At 35.7% G+C, this 22,699-nt stretch overlaps 1 protein-coding gene across 3 annotated transcripts; it reads left to right on the forward strand.

Annotated features, from left to right (window-relative positions):
• The first annotated feature begins 1,188 nt into the window (after positions 1-1,188).
• On the forward strand, positions 1,189-22,161 carry LOC106052445 (rho GTPase-activating protein 18-like). 3 transcript variants are annotated; one of them, XM_056014947.1, is made up of 16 exons: positions 1,189-1,501; positions 7,020-7,153; positions 8,127-8,163; positions 8,326-8,354; positions 8,501-8,698; positions 9,598-9,760; positions 10,553-10,653; positions 11,047-11,124; positions 11,888-12,068; positions 12,528-12,607; positions 15,783-15,974; positions 16,641-16,715; positions 16,965-17,027; positions 18,453-18,577; positions 19,406-19,497; positions 21,546-22,161. In XM_056014947.1, the coding sequence occupies exons 1-16, from the start codon at positions 1,357-1,359 to the stop codon at positions 21,638-21,640; spliced, it is 1,788 nt and encodes a 595-aa protein (XP_055870922.1). In that variant the 5' UTR covers positions 1,189-1,356; the 3' UTR covers positions 21,641-22,161. The 3 variants fall into 3 exon arrangements, with proteins under 3 accessions (XP_055870922.1, XP_055870923.1, XP_055870925.1); XM_056014948.1 differs by having other exon boundaries at positions 18,453-18,559; XM_056014950.1 differs by lacking the exon at positions 8,326-8,354 and having other exon boundaries at positions 1,360-1,501.
• Positions 22,162-22,699: the final 538 nt, after the last annotated feature.

The raw sequence follows: 22,699 nt of genomic DNA on the forward strand, positions 1-22,699 counted from the left end.
CGTCTGCTGGTTTGTTGTCTTCCATTGAACACACGGCTGCTGGTTTGCTGTCTTTCCTTGGACACACGGCTGCTGGTTTGTTGTCTTCCCTTGAACACACGGCTGCTGGTTTTTTGGCTTCCCTTGAACACACGGCTGCTGGTTTGTTGTCTTCCTTGGACACACGTCTGCTTGTTTTTTGTCTTCCCTTGAACACACGTTTTCTGGAATAGATGCATGACGCGTAGGACGTAATCACCTACTTTTTTGAAGTAACGTCTGTATTTTATAAAAAAAAAAAAAAAATTGCTTCATTACAATCAAGAGGAAGAGTACAAGTTATATGTTGATTATGTTATGATTAGTTTGTCATCGTAACTCTCGTGTTTATGTCTGTTATATTACCATAGCACCCTGAGCCTACAATCCTACATTATGTTTGTGAAAAGCGTTATATAAATTACATTATTATTCTATGGCCTCCTTCAGTCGCGAAGCGACTATGGATCATCTCATGGAATTGAGATGAATGCCTGGGCATTAGTTGTGGTCGGAACGATGTCGCCCACACATCAGTTTCCCCCTCTCCACGCAGCTGATGTATCCAAAGGAACGGCAGTCCGATACAGTTTGGGTTCAGCGGCGTCGCAGGTTCTGCCAGGGTGAAGCACTGGGTTCTGCAAACTGCCTTAGGGTCGCCAGCTCCTGATTTTTCTCAGGGTTGACTCCTGAAGCCTTTCCCATGATTGGGTATAGATGCAAGGCAACAGAGGTTTGAATTCAGAGTTTTCCTTCTCCTAGGTGGGTAGCCAGCCATGGCTAACGAGCCCCTACTGCCCGAAGCTTACTTGTTAAGGCGCCAGTTACTCGCCTTTGCCCCTTCTGTTAGTGAGAACAGTTCCGCCGGACTCAATATCTGAGATACACGTGAAGGCCTAGAGTTAGACTGGTAGTCATAAGCTTCCTAATGGCATGCGTCACATTATTATTATTACAATTATTATTGTTGTTACTTACTATAAGTAACAAAAAAAAATCCCAACTCTAGAAAATGTGCAGTTTTAGAACGTAAAGTAGAAACAGTAATCATCTTCAGATATTATTTTTAATGATGTTTTTTCACCATATTGATTCGTATTAAATAATTAAAAAAACAACATACTCTCGACTTTTTGTGTACATTTATTTGAATTAATGTGTATCTAGCTACGTCACAAGGAGCCATATGGGCGTGACGATTCTTAGGTTACGAAGTAAAGCCAAAGTAGAGCCTAGAAAGAGGTCGATAAATTTAAGGAACAACAACTTAGAAGGAAAAAAAAACAACATATCAATCTCCGAAGATCCAGAAGATTGAAGTAGATTCTACGTTTGGCAATGAACCATCTGGTGACCATACCTCGGCATCAAGCCGTTCTTAATTATACCCTGAGACGTCTGCTTACAAATGCTGCAAGTGGTAATCCAATAACATCGCTGAAAGGAAACCATACCAAAGTTCATCCGTCTTGGACTGACAAAAGTAAGTGTTTTTTTTTTTTTTAACCTGTTTTCGATAGATCATATTCAAAGACTAATTATCTAGATCTAGTATATAATGTCTATCTGAATTGATCTATCTAGATCTCGATAGAGAATAGACCTAAAATTTCTAGCTCTCAATCTTTTAGTTTTAATTAAGTCTAGTCTAGATCTCTCCAGACTATTTTTTTTTAATTGTCGTAAGAATTGAGTCGAACACTTGAAACTGTAGTCTACGCCCTCCGTCTGCCTGTCTGAACGACTGTTCTGTCTGGGAGGGATCTAAGCAAATGTAGCCCTAATTCGTTAAATTTCTAGATCTAGTAAAAGTATTTCCGATGGCTCGTATCCCAAGACTCTTGGCTAAGGGGCGAGGCCGGCGGGGAAACTCCCTCCATATTCCTGCTCTGCAGGGGCGACTGGGTGTCAAAATCTGCGCGGGCATTTCTATAAAATCTGGCCCACAAATTATACGCCAGCGCAGTGGCGTAGCAAGGTACTCTTGGGTCTGGGTTCAAGAATATGTTAATGGGCCCCACGCCCCCAAATGAATCATTTAAGACCATATTTAAGTACTATTTAGCACACTGAACATAATGCACCCGTGGGTGCTTTTGTTGAAACAATAACTGAAGGCTATTGTTACATTGTACTGTCAACACGTATTGGAAGACCATCATGGCCTTGGCATCGTAAGTAAGTTAAAGAAAGATGGTGATATTTTATTAATTAAGAGTATTTGTTCAGTCAAACCATCAAGACTTCTGGTTCGGACAACTATGAAAACCTACAAATTTCTCTCTGATTACAATTTCTTTGGGTAGTTCGTCATTGGAGTTCATGCAATTTTAATAAATTTGTAGTTCTCTTTGAGGGCTGTAAATCATGATATCATAGTGGATCTACTTTAGTATTTTTTCTAAAATTGCATTGCCCAACAGGTCTATTTACTCTATTATATCTTTGAATCTGTGAGTCGAGGTAAAGGCTTATGTTTTTGATTTCTTTAGAATTTATGTACTGCTAAGACATTATCGTTGTTACTTGTGTCACCAAAACGACACTCTTCGCGATGACAACTAAATGAAAGGTTGTTGCATGCTAAAGTTAAAACTAACATTCACTATGCGATTAATTACTTTCAGCCAGTAATTATCCACTTCTTCAATGTGTTCTTTGTTTGCATCATCCACCGTTCTCAGTCTTTCATGTTGTCTGTATGTTTGGCAAGTTTGTTGCCGAAGTTAAGTCATCATAGGCCTATCTTTTTTTTTTTTGACGATACGGTTGAAAAACAAACAACATTGATGCTGTGTCAGGGTATGTTACATTTATATGTGTATTTATGTTTATGTATGTTGTGTGTGTGTGTGTGTGTTTGTTTTCTTGTAGTCTCCCTTGTTCTACTGTTCAGTATGTTCACGGTTTACTCTTAAGTGTGTCAGTAGTGTGTATAAGTCTCTGTTGGTTGTTTTCTCCTTGTTTCACGTTAATAAAAATGGAGTGTGACTTTTAAACATCAGTATTGTTAGTGTATTGTGATAATATAACAGGGTATAAACCCGAGACCATCGAGACCACCCGAACGACTTTCTAGTGCACATACTAGACGACAAGGCAGCCATTCAAGTGAGAGACAGTATTCCATGATAAATGTAATTATCGCTCTATCTAAATTTGTTTTTTGTTATAATCCTCCTCCCTAATTCAGTCATGGTAATTAGCTAAAATGTCAACAGCTTTAACGTTTCCGTAAGTAACAGAATATGATGTCTCTTTTGCATGTTTAATATCTAATTTTAAGTCTAGGCCTATATATAGATTTCTGGTAATAGAAAAATGAAAACAAAAAGGATGTTTACAAAAAAAAAGCACAAAAAAGGTAAAACTATCAACTGTTTAATTAACATAGAGGAACAAAAAGAAATAATGGGAGTATGGGACCCAACGGTCACCTACAATAAACCTGATGAAGGCATTTCCTTACAATGACTGTAGGTGAAAACACGGTTTAATGTTTTGAAATTAATATGATGTTTGATATGACGTTTATGATATTTTAAGGAAACTTTTAAATTTTGAACCATTTGTTACAAAATTACAGTGTAGGACAGGCCACAGTTGGTCATTAGTCATGGGACCAAGTGATATGAAACCCCTGCGCGCCATGCAGTGCCGTATTTAGAGCTAAAAAAGCCTTAACCTATTTCAGTTATGGGCCCCATACAAGTCTAAATATTGTATGTAACTGCTAAATATTTCTTGTAGGCCCTAAGCTAGAGCTTATAGAGGTAAATCCAACCCTGGCCCATGGTTGTTACACCATCGGGTGTGGGCCCCTAAATGGTTGTGGGTCCGGGTTCATTGAACCCCTTCGCGCCATGGATGCTACGCCACTGCGCCAGCGGCCACATGATGGGCATCCGATTAAATATGTCCTCAAGTGCATTGTTTAAAGTTTAATAATGTATCGGAAGTAGTTAGCAGTTAGCAATACAGCAATATGAATACTTTATTCGATTATTTTGAAACTATCTACTATGTGCTATCACTAAATGAATAAAGTATAGGACTTGGAATGGGAATCTCTCATTTACTCAATGTATCATAAAGATACTGGCAAAATATATCATAGTTTATGAGAACTGATTTGGTTTTCGAAGTTGGTAACAATAATATCTCTGATCGCCGGGCCTCCCTCAGGGGCGGGCCTGGGGAGGTTGACCCACTTGCCACGCCCTAAGGCCGCTACTGGCCCCCACTGTGTGAGTACTGTGACTCTTATCTCATCTTGGAACATCATCATTAGCAAACTCCATTTGAGTGAAGGCTTGAGAGGCTCAAATCCTCTCTTGCAAAAGCCCTGGACAGAAACTCTGCTGTCTTGTGTAGTGCATAAATGTCGCCATACAGGTCGAGAATTGTTGGTTTCCCAGACCTGTCGAGACGGAGATCAGCAAGTCTGGAGCAGTCAAACAGAATATGAGGCACGGTTTCCTCTTCCTCCCCGCAGCGGGGGCACCGTGAAATTTGGCCATAGCCGTGAGAAATATGAGCCAACAGGACAATGGCCTGTCCTGCACTGTGCTATAATACCTTGCTCAGGCCTGGACAGCCTTCACCACGGGGAAGTGCGGTCAGGGCGCCTCATGCGCTCCCAGACTCCATGGGCTTTTGGGGAAGTGTCCCAGCACAACCACTTTTCCATTTCTGTTTTTTGAATTGTAGCAAGGGCATGATGAAAACTTACAGCCTGTTCAGTTGGTGGAATTAGCCCTCCTTAGTGGGCCAAGGAGCCTGCAACAGTGTTGCCAGTCACACCTATGTGACTCGGTACCCACTGCATTATTACAGGGGTGCCATAGCGTTGTTTTATGTTCTTGGAACATAACCTGCTTGATTACGCCAGATACCAGGATATTAGAGGGAAATATTTTAAAGCGGACAACTTCAAAACACTGTTTGCAAATGTAGACCCTTGGAAAATATTGGGCTTTATCTGGGAGGTGGGATTGACTACGAAAATTTGATTTGATGTTGGGCAAAGTAATTGTAACTAAATACATATTTACAACAAATTTTTATTAAATTATATAATTTTTTACTATTTGAGTTATGAAATGACTTTATTTTTAATATCTAAGTTGTATAACATTTAGGTTATTAAGGGGGAGTAACCCTGAAGGGATAATGGGCACGATATAGCCTATATTGTGCCGATGTGCAAAAAAAAACAACAAAAAACAACAAAATATCAAATATTTATTGGTCCATCCCACCATTCTTAACTTGGAGCTGTGCAATAAGGAGGCCAGGAGTATGCAATTTATGATGCTCAGAATGTATGAAAACGCCTGACGCCGGGTTCCGTTCCGCACCCCACTCAGAGAGCTTACAGCGCTCCCCAAAGATTTCCAAGCTGTTGGCTAAGGGAGACACGAAGAACCTTTTTTTTTTGGTCTACAAGGTAAAATCTTGAGAAACACTATATTAAGGTGATCGTTAATTTTCAATATGACTCCATGTGAATAGAATAGTTGAAAGACTTGTAACTCATTAACATAAAACTCACACAAATATAATTGTGTAACAAACTGAAACAAGAAAGATCTAGATCTGTATGCCAGACAAATTTAATTTACCAAATTTTGTACATTTCCGAACTCCTCACCCCCTCCCCTCTGTTAACATATTTTTCATTCGCATTTCGTCAAAAGTTTCACAGTAATTCACCTTCACCTATCCCTTAGTCCGTTGGGGCACACACAAGATCTGTCAACCGTTTTTCTCCATTCCTTTGCCATGGATATAATTTCATTCAGTGAAAGGCCCGTCCATTCTTTGATGTTGTCTTCCAATCGCTTCCTCTGTCTTCCTCCTCTTCTTCCTGGTACTGTTCCCTGACGGAAGGTCATTGCGAGCCCTGAGGACCTTGTGATGTGGTCAAGGAGTTTGAGTTAACATTCTTTGACAGTGGTTAGCAGGTCATCATGGGGTCCAATAGCTGTACCTGTTTCTAATCTCTTCATTCGTGATGCGGTCTTTGTGAGTGACATCTAGGATCTTTCTGTAACATCTTAGCTCCATTGCTATGATCGCCTTCTTGAGATTTTCAGTCAGCGTGCATGTTGGAATACGGCCGTGACCAGGGAGTGCATCAGTCTGATTTTAGTGTAAAGGGCTATTCTTTTGTCTTCCAGATTGTTTTGCGTTTTGCAAGTGCTGCCGTAGACTGACTTTCTGGCTAGTAGTTCAGGTTTGGTTTCTTCGTTTGAGCCAATAGCTCCAAGGCACCGGTATTTAAAACTACCAACTCTCGTCAGCTTTTCGCCACCAATGCTGGTGTCCTTTTAAAAGCCTTGTTGGCTATTGATCATAATTTGTGTATTTTTCGGCATTGATTTGCATACCATATGCTGCGGATGTCTTGTCTATGCGCATCACCAAGTCAGCTAATTCTTTTTCTGTTCCTAACAGACCATCTATGTCGACCGCAAAGCGCAAGTTAGTAATTCTTCCTGCATTGCTTACATAACCTTCGTAGCCCTCGAGAGCTACTTCTATTAACCATTCAAAGAATATTATGAAAAGAGTTGGTGAAAGTATGCAGAGTCTTGTCTCACTCCAACTTTGGTTTTAATCCAGTCTCCATTGTTGTTGTTGAAGTACTAGTGGCCTGTTAATAGAGGTGTTGGATAACTTTTGTTATGTTTTGATTGACATTGTGTTTTTCCATTGTCGCCCAGAGTGCTCCATGCCACACTCTGTCGAAAGCTTTCTTGAAGTCAATGAAGACATGAAAAAGGTTCTGTTGGTGTTGACAGTATTTCTCGCAGAGTAGCCGCATTGAAATAGTAAAACAAGTGTTGTTGTTTTTTATAATATAATAGACACAATACTGGTGTGGTAGACGCTTACAAGGATATCCCACACACACATACACACCGGCTTTTTAAAAATCTAATCTCAATGGTCTATTGATTTTTTTCTTCAAATTTCTTTCATTTCGATGTATCTAGATGAAGACCCAAAAACATCAAAATCTCAGTCCACTTGTAGGCCTATGTGGAGCAATTTTTACGGCTTAAACTCCTCCCTGCGGATTGGTAACAAGTCAAAATTAATTTCAAACTATGAGAACAGCGAGGACCAGGTAACTTGATCTTTTGGTATTTAGATTAGTGAAGAACCAACTTTTATGCACTATTCAAACAATATAAATAAAGATTTTGACGACTATAATATTTTTATTGAACTAAAATACGGTAGGGAAGACATTTGTATAGTTAGCCTACCTATCAAAATTAGGCTAATGCGATGTATGAAGGTTTGATACTAGTTCCTTCTAGTTAGGTTGAAGTTGTGATGTGGGGCCTACATGTTACAGAGAGAACTGTTCATTGTTCACCTAGCTCTGACACACCTTATTCAAAATTTCAGTATTGAAAAAAAAGCTTCACATAAACATTCCACAAATTCTCTAAGTATGGGATATAAACCGGTTTTTGACAGGTTCTTATTTTGGAATAATTGTTTGAAATGTTTATTGGAGTTTAATTTTAATTCAAGCTAAGTGTTCATTTTCACTACTTCAGCTTACATTAAGTGGCATGCTCCAAATATACCAACAGTCAGTCAATTCAGCCTCTTTGATGCGACAAATCATGAGCTAGCTGACATATACCAAAAGTTATTGTTTTCTTCTTCTTCTTCTTCTTCGTTCTCATTGTTATGTTGGAGTGTTCAGATGAGTAGACCAATACATGAGATGAACTGCGCAGTGGTTTCCAAATCAGGGAGCTCTCCACATAGTTTCCTTTCTATTGGGTTGATTTGGGGCCAATGTCTTTATTATTGTTTGAAACCTTAAATGTGGTCAAAGAAATTTCATCAATTAATTGTGCTTTAACATTTAATTTACAATCATTAAATCAACTCTATTAAAAGGGTGTCCACACTAAATATATCTATACTATACTGTATAGATCAAGTTAGAATCATATGGAATCAATTGTAGTCTTTTCTTTGAAGTCATAAATAAGTACATGTATCTAATCTAGTCTAATGTAGTCTCATGATCAAGAGTTTAGATCTAGTTCTAGATTCTAATTGTGTTTATTCTGCAGAACCAAGCTGTGCCTCATTGCAAAGAAAACTCATCAGGTAAAATAATTTATAATTTACTTGAAGCTAAGCAAATAGGCCTATTGGTATAAGTTTTTTCTAAAGCTAAAAGCCTTTCAAATTAACATTTTTCCATTACATAAAGGCTCAGATAAGTTGAGAGTTAGGTGTAAACATTTTTTTTTACAAATACTCTTCCAGATTTAAACAATTCAAAGGATTTAAAAAAGGTAATCCATGTTCATAGTATATTTCATTTCATTTTGTAATAACTATATAGGTCTGAATTTAGCCTGTCATGTTAGCACTTACTGCACTAAATAGTTTTTTTAAAGGGCAACAACTCAACTTTTTTTCTTTCTATCTTTTGTCTTAGCTAAAATTTTACTTTCCTGACAACAATAAATATATCGCCAACTGGAACAATTTATTAAACAACACATACGAAGGACTGTTGGGCTACAAAGTCAGTGTTTTATCCCACCTGAAGCAACCACTAGGGCCATTGCCTCCATGTTCAAGAAATTTTCACACATCCACATGCCAATCTGCCAATCGACCTGCTCCTTTACCTGTGAGTTCACCAATGTTTATGTTGTAATTTAGTATCAGTAACTTGAATTATTTCAGTATTTTACTTAAGTGCTGTCTAGAATCTTTGTTTGTCACAATGTGTAAAAAAATATTATTTATTTTTGAGAAAGAACTACATCTAGGACTGCATCTTTTTTTCAAAATTAGCTTTTGTTTAGAACTTCATTTAGGCAATAGCCTGTTATGTGCATATGTTTCAATCTCTTGTGTGGACATGACAGGTATGTGGGAGAAAGTTTCCTTGCTGCCTTAAGTATTCAACACAACTTAAGTTGAACTGTAGCCTCTTGAAAGATAGCCAAGCAGCTTATGCCACTGAGCCATAATAATATTAATATTTAGACTTTTTTTTCTGAATTGTGTGTGTGGGGGGGTCTGCTGTATAGCTGATCACAAAACTAACTGATGTATTAGGTGACTAATGCAAGTCATTTAAGAATGATTTGTTAAAATTCATAACATATAAATTTTAGATGATTTTTCATTTTAAATATGAGTAATTTTAATTTCAAGGCATCATGTACAAATATCCAACAAATGTACAACATACACATAAGATAAACTTTCTTTTCAGCAATCTGATTTTTAAAGAAACAAACTTTTATAAACTGCCATCAACTTAGTTGTTTAATTCTAAAAAATCAGCAGTAAATTATTTATAGAATTTATGTGGAAAGACAATAAGAGTATTAATTTCTATGTAGTATTAGTTTTTTTTTAATCATTCATAATAAAATAGTTATCACACTAAATTATATACAAGTATATCATGTAAATCAAATCAAGTAAATTATCACAGACATTCTGTGTGTAAATAATATATAATGCATATTATAAAGTAAATAACTTTCAAAATTGTTTGTATATTTAAATGTTCAGCCATATGAACCACCAAGAGATGCTCTAGGTCTGACCTATATATCTGACCTTAATGAAGAAGATGCTGAACGAATAAAAAATGTTGCATATGAGGAACTGAAACTATTATTGGAGAAGCACAATATTGCATATACAAAGACGAAGGCAAAGAAACGAACTACAGGTTTGTTCTTAATAAACGAGAATTTAACCAAAACGAATTTTTTAAATTTTAATAGATACACCTTTTCTGGTGTTACTCTGTTAATGAATATATATACTGAGCTTTATCCGGGGAGAGGAGCCCCACTTTGTGAGTACTATGACTCTCTTCTCACTGTGGAACATATCCTCATTGATTGCCCCAGATACCAGGATATTAAGGGAAAATTATTTAGAGCACTTAACTTAAAAACACTGTTTAATAGTGTCGGCCTGGGAAGGTACTGGGCTTTGTCCAGGAGGTGGGGTTGTCTGCAAAGGTTTGATTTGTGAAATTGTGAACATGTAATATTTACAAAAGATTTTTATTAAATTTTTACTAACTTTACTATTTTAACTGTATGGAATTTAGCTCTGGTGAAATGAAGGGAGAGTAATCCTTGAAGGATTATGGGCACGGCATGGCCTAAATTGTGCCGATGTGCCAAAAACTCAAACTCTTATAAATATTTTTTTATACATATTTACAACATATTTTTATTAGATTATAAAAATTTTTACTATTTCAGTTGTGAGTGTACCTTATTATTAATAACTTAGTTGTGTAAATTTAAGCACTTAACCTTTAAAGGGGAAGTAACCCTTTAGGGATCATGGGCATTGCATGACCTAAATTGTGCCAAAAAACCCTAATCATCAAATACCAAGATCTCTCCTTATAATATATTGTTAAAAAACAATTGCATTCTTGTCTAGGCTCTCAATAGCTCTATTTTATAAACTCAATAAGTATTGTGAACAATTTTGTCTGCAGATAGTGGACTATTTGGGACAGCACTTGAAGTACTTGTTGCAAAGGATATTAAGAAAAATAGACTTGTTTCTGATCTGAAAGTTCCAGCTGTATTTTCATTGGTGAGTTTAGTTTCTATGTTATTTTTATTGGTGAGTTTAGTTTCTATGTAATTTTTATTTGGTAAGAAAAAAGAGTACTTTATCCATTCAGCTGATTTGATAAAAAACTTGAAGGAAAGTAGTTTAAATTGTCTTTCAACTGATCAGCATCTGTGGTTTAAAAGATATAATTTTGTCTAATCAATTTTGTTTCTTTCTCAAATGAGAGCCTCTCTCTACATAAGCAACTTCAGCCATACTCTGATCACAGTCTGACAATTAGCATGTTTTTTTTTAGTATTTATAAATCTGGACCTATTGAAATTTTCCTCACAATATTGTGTTGTTTTTTTAGTCCATTAAAACTTTTTGAAAACTTTAACCACACTAATAGAGCTCTGTACCTTTTGTTAGATGGTTCGATTCATTGAGGAAAATGGCATGCTCGTACAAGGGATCTTCAGGGTACCAGGATCAGCCGAAAGAATCAAAGTATGTAAATTAATATTAAAAATACAATATTATAATAATGTGTCATCATTTTAATTATCCTAAAAATTTTTTTTATTGCTAAAAGAAAGAAAGAAAATAAATATATAAAAAATGTTATCATAAATGTTTCAATATTCTTGGTAACAGAATCTGTTAACCTTGTGGCAGTCCTGTTTATTATAATGGTTTGCATTGTAGTGATGCTTGCTTAGTTTTGTAGATTATATCCAGCTGTAGACTGGGATGATGCACTGTACAAGTAATTGTGAATTTCATCTGCAAACCAACACTAAATTGTAATGTAGATATAATTGACTAATACAATTGTGTAACTGAACAGAACTTTTGAGGGATTACTGGCACGACATGGCCTAAAGTGTGCTGATGTGCCAAAAACCCAAAATACAAATACCGGTCATTTCATCACCATTCACTTAATCCCAATCCCTGGTAATTTCATCCCCCGGTCATTTCATCCCATTCTTTTTATCATCTGATCATTTTATCTAACAAATAGTAATTTTAAAATTATGAAATAAGCAATATTTAATATAGTCATTTTACTTGCTAAATATGTTGTAATTAACTCTTCTTAAAGTAACATTCTTTAGATGTGCTCTCTCAAATTTCAAAGGTTATAATCACTTATATTTCTGTCATTGACCTAAGGAAAATATTTTAAAGAATTATAAAGACTTGACAATGTAGTTACATTTTTATTTTCTTTTTTTTTTTTAATTTTATTGTATTTATTTATTGTTAGGCTTTTAGAAAAGAGCTAGAGGAAAATTTCTACAAGATACCTAACTATTCTATATACGACCACACAAATATCAGTGAGTTGACTGTTCATGAAGTATCCTCAGCCTTTAAGGCCTTCCTCAGAGAACTACCAGCATATCTGATATCCAGTGAAAGAATGGAGTGTTTCCCTAATATTAAAAGTTTGTACTGTGGTTGACTTGTATATATCATCTTTTTATTAGACATCTATTTTTGACCCACCATGGTTTTGTTGTTTATTTTTACCATACACAATGTTCTCTGTCTCCACTTGTGTATATGATTCACACATTAGGCAACTTACAAATACAAATAGGCTTACTCCCTTGCAAAGGGGCATAATTTGACAACATACATTTATAAACATAATGTTTGTCTCATAAGCCAAATGACATGACAAAACAAAAATTTGGTTAGTTAATTTTGATGAGTTGATAGATTAATAAGAAAATTATTTTTTTTAAAGAATTTATTTTGTATTATAAATTATTATATAAAGCAATGCTAATATTAGAACAACTGAATACTTTGTCAGCTTATCATTATGTAAATTTGACACCACTTTTGGTTTATTGACAACCTTTACTAAAATTACATAATGTTTTCTTTGTTTTTCACAGCGCTGCCCTTCACAGAACAAATAAAAGCCACCAATATGTTCATTTTATCCATGAAAGAAGAATACAGAGACACACTGCAGGTACAAGATACATTCAATGTTTCTATGTTTTATCTAGGCAAACTTTTCAAATACATTGTTTCAAGACTAAGACTAAGACTGCTTTATTGATCCTTATGGAAATTTGTTGTGATTTCAAGGACTCTTTTCTCATATAAAGACAACACAACAGAAAAATACACATAAATAGAACAGACACAACATAAAGAGTTCATTCAGCGACTACACACAGGTATCTTTGTGCTTTTCATGTTTCCTGATCAATGAGTAGCATTATTAGTCTGACCTAATAAGGAAGGAACGAGTTTTTGTACTGCTCTGTTCTTGTCTTGATCGCCCACTTCGCCACGACTTGATGTAGTTATGATGGAGCAGGCAGCCGTTGTCTTCCAAGATTTTTTTCTGAGACATTTTTGTTCAAAACGTTCATTTAAATATGGTAGTGTTGTGTGTGTGATTTTTGATGCCCTTTTTATAATGTTTTCTAAGCGGCGCAACAGTTTAGATGAACCTCGTCTTGCCAACAAGTTATTCCATATTTTATAATATTTTGCATAGTTGCGCCGTAAAAATTACTACAGGGGGCTGAAGGCTTTGCACTGGGGTTTTGTGCCTCCTCATGTGGCTGGTGAGACCTACGTGAGCCCGGAATGTTCGGCTGCTCACTGGGCAGCTTATTCCAGCTGGAGCTAGTGTCATTGGCCTTGCATTTTTTCTCTGATAGGTTTCTTCTGCCTCTTGTATAAAATTTAGCTCTTGTGATATGGAGAATAACCCTTGAGGAATTATGGGCACGACATGGCCTTAATTGTGCCGATGTGCCAAAAATCTAAAACTTAAACTCAAACTCATAGACATAGTAGCACTATTTTAATTGTGAATAGAACTTGTTTTAATGACTTAACTGTATAAATTTAGCTCTTGTGATATGAAGAGAGAATAACTCCTGAGGGAATACGGGCACAACATGACCTAAATTGTGCCAAAAATACAATGCAATACAATACATTCTTCTGGAGCGGTAGAAGCACTGAAGTACGGACATGAATCTTTTGTCAGCTTTGTCATACTTTGTGGAATGAAGGGAGAGTAATCTTTTAGGGATTACGGGCACCACATGGCCTAAAGTGTGAGGATGTGACAAAAAACTCAAAACTCAAACTCAGCTTTGTCATAAAAACATCATTAGTAACTTAACTAGTTGGGCTTCCTAACTCATGACTCAAAATCTGCCTTTACAAAACGGAAAGAAACACATTTTCGGATGAAGTCATAGCTAAGTTGCATGAAGAATTAAACTCCACCATACTTGATTTACCAAAAACAGAAAAGCTACTCATTCTCGGTGACTTCAATGCAAGAGTCGGCTCTTACCATCACATCTGGAAAGTAAGTCTTAGGCTAATTCAGGGTAGGTTAGTGCATCAGCAACGGACTACTACAACTTTTTTTTTAAAGAAGCTATCCAAAGCCCAGCACTAAGCATACTTGACCTATGGAGAGAAAGCTGATTTGATAACAGTACTGAGATCAGAAAACTATTAGATGAAAATCACAAGCTCCATAAATTGTATCTGAACAACCCATACTCCCAGTCCATTATATATAGTTCGTCCATCGTGGTTCGATGATGACCACTTTGTCATCCAGAAGGCTGAGGGCTTTGCACTGGGGTTTTATGCCTCCTCATGTGACTGGTGAGACCTATGTGAGCCCGGAATCTTCGGCCGCACACTGGGCAGGTTATTCCAGCTGGAGCTAGTGTCGTTTGCCTTGCTTTTCTTCTCTGGCGTTTTTCTTCTGCCAGCGTTGTTTTCTTTTCCTCAGCAACCTGTGCGCCAGTTTTCACAGCACGACGCCATGATGCTCTGTCATGTGCCTCTGTCTCCCAGGTGCCTGGGTCGATGCTGAACGCCTCAGAGAAGCTTTGAGGGTGTCCCTGAAGCGCTTTCTTTGACCACCTTGCGAGCGCTTTCCTTCGCTTAGTTGGCCATACAATAGTCGTTTAGGGATGCGGTGGTCTTCCATTCTGCAGACGTATCCTGCCCATCGCAGCTGGGACTGCATCAGGATTGTGTGGATGCTTTGCAGACACGCTCTTCGAAGGACTTCAGTATCTGGTATTTTGTCTTGCCATTTGACATTCAATATTTTTCTCAGACATGTCATGTGGAAGTGGTTCAGTTTCTTTGCATGTTTTCTGTACACTATCCATGTTTCTGAGGCATAGAGCAATGTAGGGAGAATGACGGATCTATAGACCCCTAGCTTTGTATTTGTTGTGATACCACGTCTGTTCCAGACATTTTTAGACAGTCTGCCATAGGATGCACTGGCCTTGGCGATACGCAGGTCAATTTCACTATCGATTTTTCCGTTTCTGGAGATTGTGCTGCCAAGATATGTGAATTTGTCCACTGCATTTATATCCTGTCCATTTATAGTGATGCTTGGATCCGAGTAGGCTTTCTCAGGAGCAGGTTAATATAAGACTTCAGTCTTGTTTGTGTTAATGATAAGGCCAAAGTCTGAGAAACCCAGTCCATTAAAGATGCATTCACAAACATTGATAAAAATGTGCAAAAACAGTTACGCCAAATGTAAGTTACATGGCAAAAGCAAGAAAGTGGAAACAATAATGGAAACTGATCTTGCCAGTCAACAGCTTTCAAGGAAAAAAGCCCCGCGAAGCTGACTCCATTACCGCAGAGGTCTACAAAAAAGATGGATTAGCCCTGATTGAAAGACTTCATGAGCTGTGGTAACAAGGGTCACATCCATACAAGTGAAAAAGAAACCGCCAAATCTGCGACAACAACAGAGGATTAGCTCTTCTTTCTCTTGCTGGGAAGATGACATGATCTTTGCAAGGCAGCTTCCAGGAAAAATGCTGATGTGCCAAAACCCAAAAGCATTTGACACTGTTAGCAGAGAAGGACTATAGAAGATCATATCAAAGTATGGATGTCAAAAAAAATTCATATCCATGGTGAGATTATTTCATGTTTTTTGATACAATACCTGTGGCCACCTTTTGTGGGCAAACACATTCGTATACACATATGCACACACTTCTATGTGAAAACAAAAACTCTCACTCAGAGTATCTTACAAAAAAAAATATTCACCCCTTTAAATTATAAAATAATTTTGAACCCAATGCATATAAAATTTTGGTTTCTGCTTTAAAAAAAAGGTCTTCTTAAGATTGATGAATTTGACTATTGAAAACAAGAGCGTCACACAAATGGATGATCAAAATCTGGCCACTTGTCACGCTCCAAATGTCTTTGCAATGCCCAAAGGTTCAGAGACAGATATGACAAGAATTAATGACAACTTTGGCTATTTTAAAACATTAACAAATTACAACAAAAAACTATTTGCTGTAAGTCAAGGCTTTTCTAATAGTCATCATATTTGTTTCGATGTTTTCTATATTTTATGTGTTTTTTTTTATTAATTTTATAGCAAATGTATATATTTTTTTTTACTAATTTTGTTAATATTGATACGATTTATTCTCCTAATCAGGCCTTCTGTAAACACTGCTAAACACACAACACATCAAGAACATGACAACAATGCTCCAAATAATCTGGTGCTTTAATAATGGTCAATTAAAACAGCCAATATGACACAATTGGCAATACATCAACACTAAAAATGCTGTACTGTACATCACATTACTAAACTAATAAACTCTTCCTGGACTGGTACATTCACTTCAGGACTCCACCAGGACCGACTTCATGGCAGACTAACAGTCCCGGTCTACCTGTCTTGAACTGCCCTGACTTACACACACTGTCTCTGGTCCACACAGGCTAATGATCAGATGACCATAACCCGGGTCCTATTCATGTGCAAAGTTCATGCCAGTACTGTCACTTGCCCTTGGATATAGCAGGCTAAACTGTATTACTGGCCTGTGTCACATATGTCAGCTGATCACACACAGTTAACCCTATTGCGTTGTGAATAGGTTTACAACAATATATTACCTCCTTTGTCTAGAACCAAATCATTATACATGTGACAATTTTTTTCATAGGTTCCCCCCAACTTTATAAGTCAAATTAGGCAACAATATGCAACTGGAGTTTCTGCAAAGCCAAAACGAAAATTTGTAAGTGTTCTACCATTTGTTGGTTCAAATATAACAAAGTAGATAGTGTCTACTGCTTAGCTTTTTCTACTACCAGTATTGTTGAAATGTTTGTATGTTAAAAATTGGTTTATAAGGACAATTTGACTCCACAAAAATACAAATTTGTTGGAGAATGTTAATTATCTGTTGTAGTCTTTTGTTTAGGGTCAAAGTGTGTTTCAATTAAGTTCAAAATGTCTTCTAATTAAATGTTTGTATTTTTCTCAGATTTCCAAGTTGTTAGGAAAGAAATCAAAAGGTGAAGAAATACCCCCACCAAGGGAAGAATTGGTAATTTTTACAAAACTTATTTAAAATTTGTACAGTTAACACATTGTTATAGTACTTCTTCAATTGCATTACATAAAGCAGCTAAAATGGGCTTTGATTATGTAACAAAGGTTTATAACATTTGTGAGATTAGAAATTAAAATTTTGCTAATTCTTGGATCTCCCTGGGTAGTTGTCAACCTATTTTAGTTTGTCAACCTGTTCTTTTTCTTTGTTGTAGGGGTGCTGTGACATTTCACATACCACATCCCTCCACTTTTCCTGGTTAGCAGCTGTTCTTAGCAGGAAATCAAGAGAGAGGCCCATTTCATTCTTTTATGTTATCCAACCAGCTTTTCTTTGGATGACCCTTTCTTTGACCTGAGATTGCCCATTTATGGTCAAGCTAGGAGTAAATCTTTGAGAGTTTCCATCATAATATGCTCCAGAACATTGATATTGACCATTGGGAAGACATAGCCTTAGACCACACTAGCTGGAGAGAGACAGTGACCAAGAAAGCTATGAACAGCGAGAAAACATTGGTCTCAGCTCTTGAAGAAAAGCGTCCCATATGAAAAATGGCCGGTTCCTTTACCACCAAAGTGAAAGCCACCTTGACCTACAATATATGTGGACGAGAGTGTCTCTCCGAAATAGGGCTCCACAGCCATATGAAAAAGTGTTCAAGATAAATCATAGTCCTTCTAAGACCATTATGCTCTAGAAACAAGTTAAAGATAGCTGGAGATGGAATGCATCCTTCCTCCATTTCTATGGATATCCTAAAAATTTCTCCAATTTGATTGTTCAGAAGTACTAAGCTATTCACATTTTGATAAAGGGTTTTAATAACATCAATAATGTTTTCATCTATGTTGAACTTCATCACTTAAATATTTGTTCAGCAATATTTCTACCTGCTCTGAAGCCTGCCTGTTCTTCTGTAATTTGGAAAGTACCTGCTCAGCATTTTTCTTGAATCTGTTGAGAATTATTCATAGCAGTAACTTGCTTGGTGACTGATCAGACTTATCATTCCATACTTTTGCACTGTCTCATGTTGTATTTCTTGGGCAGTGGAATAATTAATGCTTTATGAAATTAATTATACAAATTTTAATTTGGCTGACATATCCATCCTTATTAATGACAAATCTACTTCATCATTAATCATTTATGTATATTTAGATGTAGAACATGATCAGTTGACATGACCTAATGGATTAGTAATAATTGATTTGTTCATTTCACAAGAAACTTTTTTTAAAATATTGTAAACACTTTTCTCTTAAAACAGTTTTGAGTTTCTATTCCCCCCCTGCCCTCCCCCCCTCAAAAAAAAATATATGAAATCAAGATTTAGTCTAAATGTTAATTTAAAACAAAGAATGAGCCTGTGGCATCTAATATTGACCTAATATGTGTATGAATATTTGTCATCAGATGAGATTAAAAGAAGTTCAAATTGAAGTTCATGCTCCACAAATGACCAGGGAAAGTGCTGTCATCACAATCAATGAGTCAACAACGGCTAAGGATGTTATATATCAGTACGAGGCTATTCCTAAGTAAATACTCTGCAGGATTGTCAATAAAATGCTGGTTCATCTCTTTGCAATGTGCTTTGAATCTAACAGCAACAATATCAGGGTTTTTCGTATTAAATGTCTTGTCAGAAATGTTAGAAGTTTGTGATATTAGCAACTGATTTGATCCCAGGCTATAGATTGTTTATTATGCTATGGACCCCTTCCCTTTTATAACTTTCTCTCTCTCTCCTCCCCCCCCCCCCAACTTAACAAAAGTCTTCTTTACATTATCTGTTTTTCAGTTATTTTGAGATATTTGATAAGCTCTATATGTGTCAGGAAAAATTTTTTAGAACACACACCTTGAAAACACTATTCGACAATGTCGACCCTGGGAAGGTACTGGGCTTTGTCCGGGAGGTAGTTGTCTATGAAGATCTGATTTTCGAACTGTGAACATATAATATTTACATAAGATTTTTACCAAATTATTAAATTTTTACTACCTTTACTATTTTAATGTGAATAGACCTTGTTTCTAATGGTTTGACTGTATAGAAGTTGGCCCTTGTTGTGTAAAGAGAGAGTGATCCTTAGGGATCACGGGCACGACATGGCCTAAATTGTGCCAATGTGCCTAAACTCAAAACTCAAACTCAACTCCTACACACAATCTCTGAATATTCAACTTTTCAGCTCTTTACTGAACTATTTCAAAAGCTCTCTAATGCTTTTCAGAAAGAAACTTTTTTAACATTGCATCCTATTCATCAAACACTCCCATTTTATTGGAGCCAGAAACCCCTCTTTTTTTTTTTTACATCCACCCTCAATGTTACCCACTAATAAATTTGGATGAACTTTCAGAACCATTTTAGAAGATGCCAGAAGAAATATTGCTCAGGGAGAGAATGAAGACAGAGCTATTGAATATTTGTGTGAAGTTGGTGGAAATATAGGTCAGTAAAATATTTTAGAGCACACAGCTTAAAAATGATGTTTGATAATGTTGACCCTGCAGTGGCGTCACTAGGCAGGTGCGGGGGTGCGGTCCGCATTGGGTGACACCCACCTGGGGGGGACACCCAAGTGGAAAAGAATAGTAATTTGAAAGAAAAGACAACTTAGATGACAATAAGTGATTTGCTAGATACCCAAACATACTTTGATCTATATATTTTAATTTACTTTATTTTTTTAATAAACACAAATATAATCTAATGACCCTCAAGCCCATTAAAAGCGTGCATGTTATACTATGGTGTTTCTCAAACTGGGGGGGGGGGGGGGGATGACAAATTAAGTTGAATTGTTGAATATCGTTATTTTGACGATTTTTGTGTGACAAAAATAAAAGCTCCGCAGAGTAAGTTCTTACTGAACAAGAAAATGATCTCAAGTCAAACATAGTGCGCTATGTGTAACTCAAATATACATAGTATAACGGTGTTGACCAATGTTGACTCCTAATCTTATTAGCTTGCGACTTTTTCTATTTTAAATTTTAATGAATAGTGTCTTCAGATTGCATGAAATAATTTAATATTGGAACCTCCTTGCCTGTTATATTTTAATCTTTTTTTGTTACATGATTTCTGCATATTACGAGAAACAAAGTGCTTTGTGGATGCCAGGGAAAAAAAAGAATTATGAAGCCCAGAATGCAAGAATGCACCTGGCAAAGCTTATGGAGCTTCCCCTTATTTAAAAATCAACATTTACAAAACCAAAGGCTCAATTTATTAACTTTTAATGAATATTTACTTCATACTTTTCGATTCTGAACATAATGTGAATATGTATAGAAAATTAAACCAGAAAATTGTATCATAATTATGTCTTTAAGTATCTTTTCTTTTTCTCTACATTCTTAAAAGCCTTCCGAAACCCATTGTTAGAGCCTTCATCTATTTCCCCTTTTAGGTACCTAGCTGACTAAGGTGGTGCGATAAAACAAAATGTCTAGGGAAAAACAGAGGAAAAAGTTTGAGAAGCACTATTCATTTGCCTCGAATGTTTCTTACACTTCAAATTTGATTCATCCACCTTTTCTTAATTTATTTTTGTTTAACCTGCGATTTCTTACTTAGTTTTAAAACCAAAGAAAATGAGTTTCTGAAGTACAGAAACACTCAAAAAAGCTTGACCAATAAATGACATAGGGGGACAGCGAACATTTTTTGGTCTAGAATCTAAAATATTTTAGATGGTAATAAACGTCTAAGAAAGAAAAACATGTTCAGTTAATGTAAAGTCCATTTCTTATTTAATAAACTTACATTTTAATATATGTAGTAACCATGGATAAAATGTTATAATCAATCACAATTAAAATAGAATAGATACTCATTTTACATTTGTGTAACAATATTGGGAAATGTTTGGAGACTGTTGTTTGGGATGGGGGTGACACCCACCCTAGTGACGCCACTGCCCAGGGAAGGTACTGGGCTTTGTCCGGTAGGTTGGGTTGTCTGTGAAGGTTTGATTTGTGATAGGGCAAAGAAATTGTGAACATACAATATTTACAACAGATTTTTATTAAATTAATAAATATTTATTATCTTAACTTTGAATAAACCTTGCTTTTAATGACCTAACTGTATAAAATGTATCTCTTGTGATATGAAGGGAGATTAACCTTTGAAGGATTACATGACCTAAATTGTGCTGATGTGTTACAAACTCTGTAAAAATAGCTTAAAGAAAGCCATAATATAAAATCAAAATCTGCTACCCATTGTAAGGTTTATTCATTCAGTATCTAATGTATAAGGCCAAGAGTCTCATGGAACAGTTTGTTTTAGTTGAATTAGTTCTGTGACCAATTATTATTGAAGGTTCTCTTGTTAGTAGATGAAGTTATATCCTTATTTAAAAGCCTGTCACTCCATTTAAGAAAAAGTATATGTACTGATACTGTCTTTATATATATGAATATATATATATATATATATATATATATATATATATATTAGTTCTGTGTCAAATGTTATCTTCACTATAGGTGAGCGTTGCCTTGACCCTGAAGCTAAAGTCTTGGAAGTGTACCGTGTTAATCCCACAGCTGAATGGATGATCAAAACCAAGAAAGGGAGATAAGTATTTACAAAAACAGGAATCGGTCTGTTAAGTGAGCTAATTTTTGTTTTCAAATAGAAAATTGATTAAAGGAAAGGAGAAACATGTCTTAGTTATATTCATTCTATTTTATATATAAACTGTTCTGCTTATGATTACATTACAAACAAACAGTAGAGAACCATTAAATTAAATTTGTATGAATTACATTCATTTGATTATACCAAATTCTGTAGATTTTTTAAATCTGTAGTCTATAGCAATGTTGTGTAAAAATGCATCTATTAATTGGTTTGAAAACCTTTTACCAACAGAGACAAATTTACAAGAAAATATTTGTTTTGTGACATCATAGTTGACAAATGTAGACTAAATGCTTATGTGGATCTAGCCTATTCTCTTATTACTAATACAATATTATTTGACTATTACTATTGCAACATTTACATCAGTTATATCTAGGCCTACTACAAACAGAATTAGAAGATTGTGAAATGCAGATATTGTATCAATAAATGAGAAATAAATACTGTAATGTTCTACTTTTTATTTTGTTAAGTTCTATTTCCTGTATTCCTTCATATCATCAACATCAATCAATTATGTCATAATGTAACTACACTCTAATAACTGATACATGCAGCATACATTATTAGTTTATCTGGAAAACTGGAACTTAATTCCTCACTTGGCACAACAATGGGGGCTAACCAACATGAAAACTAGTCAATAAATCACTCCTTAGGTTCATAATAAAAATAGGATTGATTGTAATGAATTTAATATTTAAAGCATTAAAAAAAATTAAGGACAGTTGAGCTGACCTTATTGTTGGGGTAATTGAATTAATATCTTCCAAAGTAATTGTCTTGTCTCATTAAATCTTTAGGCTTGTGAAATTTTTTCTAATAATGAACTGAACAGACTGATGATATAAAACAAATAATGAACTGAACAGACGGATATAAAACAAATAATGAACTGAACAGACTGATGATATAAAACTGATTATATAAAACAAATAATGAACTGAATTGACTAATGATATAAAACAAATAATGAACTGAACAGACTGATGTA

Source organism: Biomphalaria glabrata, chromosome 17, assembly GCF_947242115.1.
Source record: "Biomphalaria glabrata chromosome 17, xgBioGlab47.1, whole genome shotgun sequence".
NCBI lineage: Eukaryota > Metazoa > Mollusca > Gastropoda > Planorbidae > Biomphalaria > Biomphalaria glabrata.

Coding starts and splice junctions, on each gene's coding strand:
- LOC106052445 (XM_056014947.1), top strand. CDS start 1,357: ATGAACCATCTGGTGACCATACCTCGGCATCAAGCCGTTCTTAATTAT. Junction 7,154..8,126: donor ATGAGAACAGCGAGGACCAG/GTAACTTGATCT, acceptor TTTATTCTGCAG/AACCAAGCTGTGCCTCATTG. Junction 8,355..8,500: donor ATTCAAAGGATTTAAAAAAG/GTAATCCATGTT, acceptor CTTTTGTCTTAG/CTAAAATTTTACTTTCCTGA.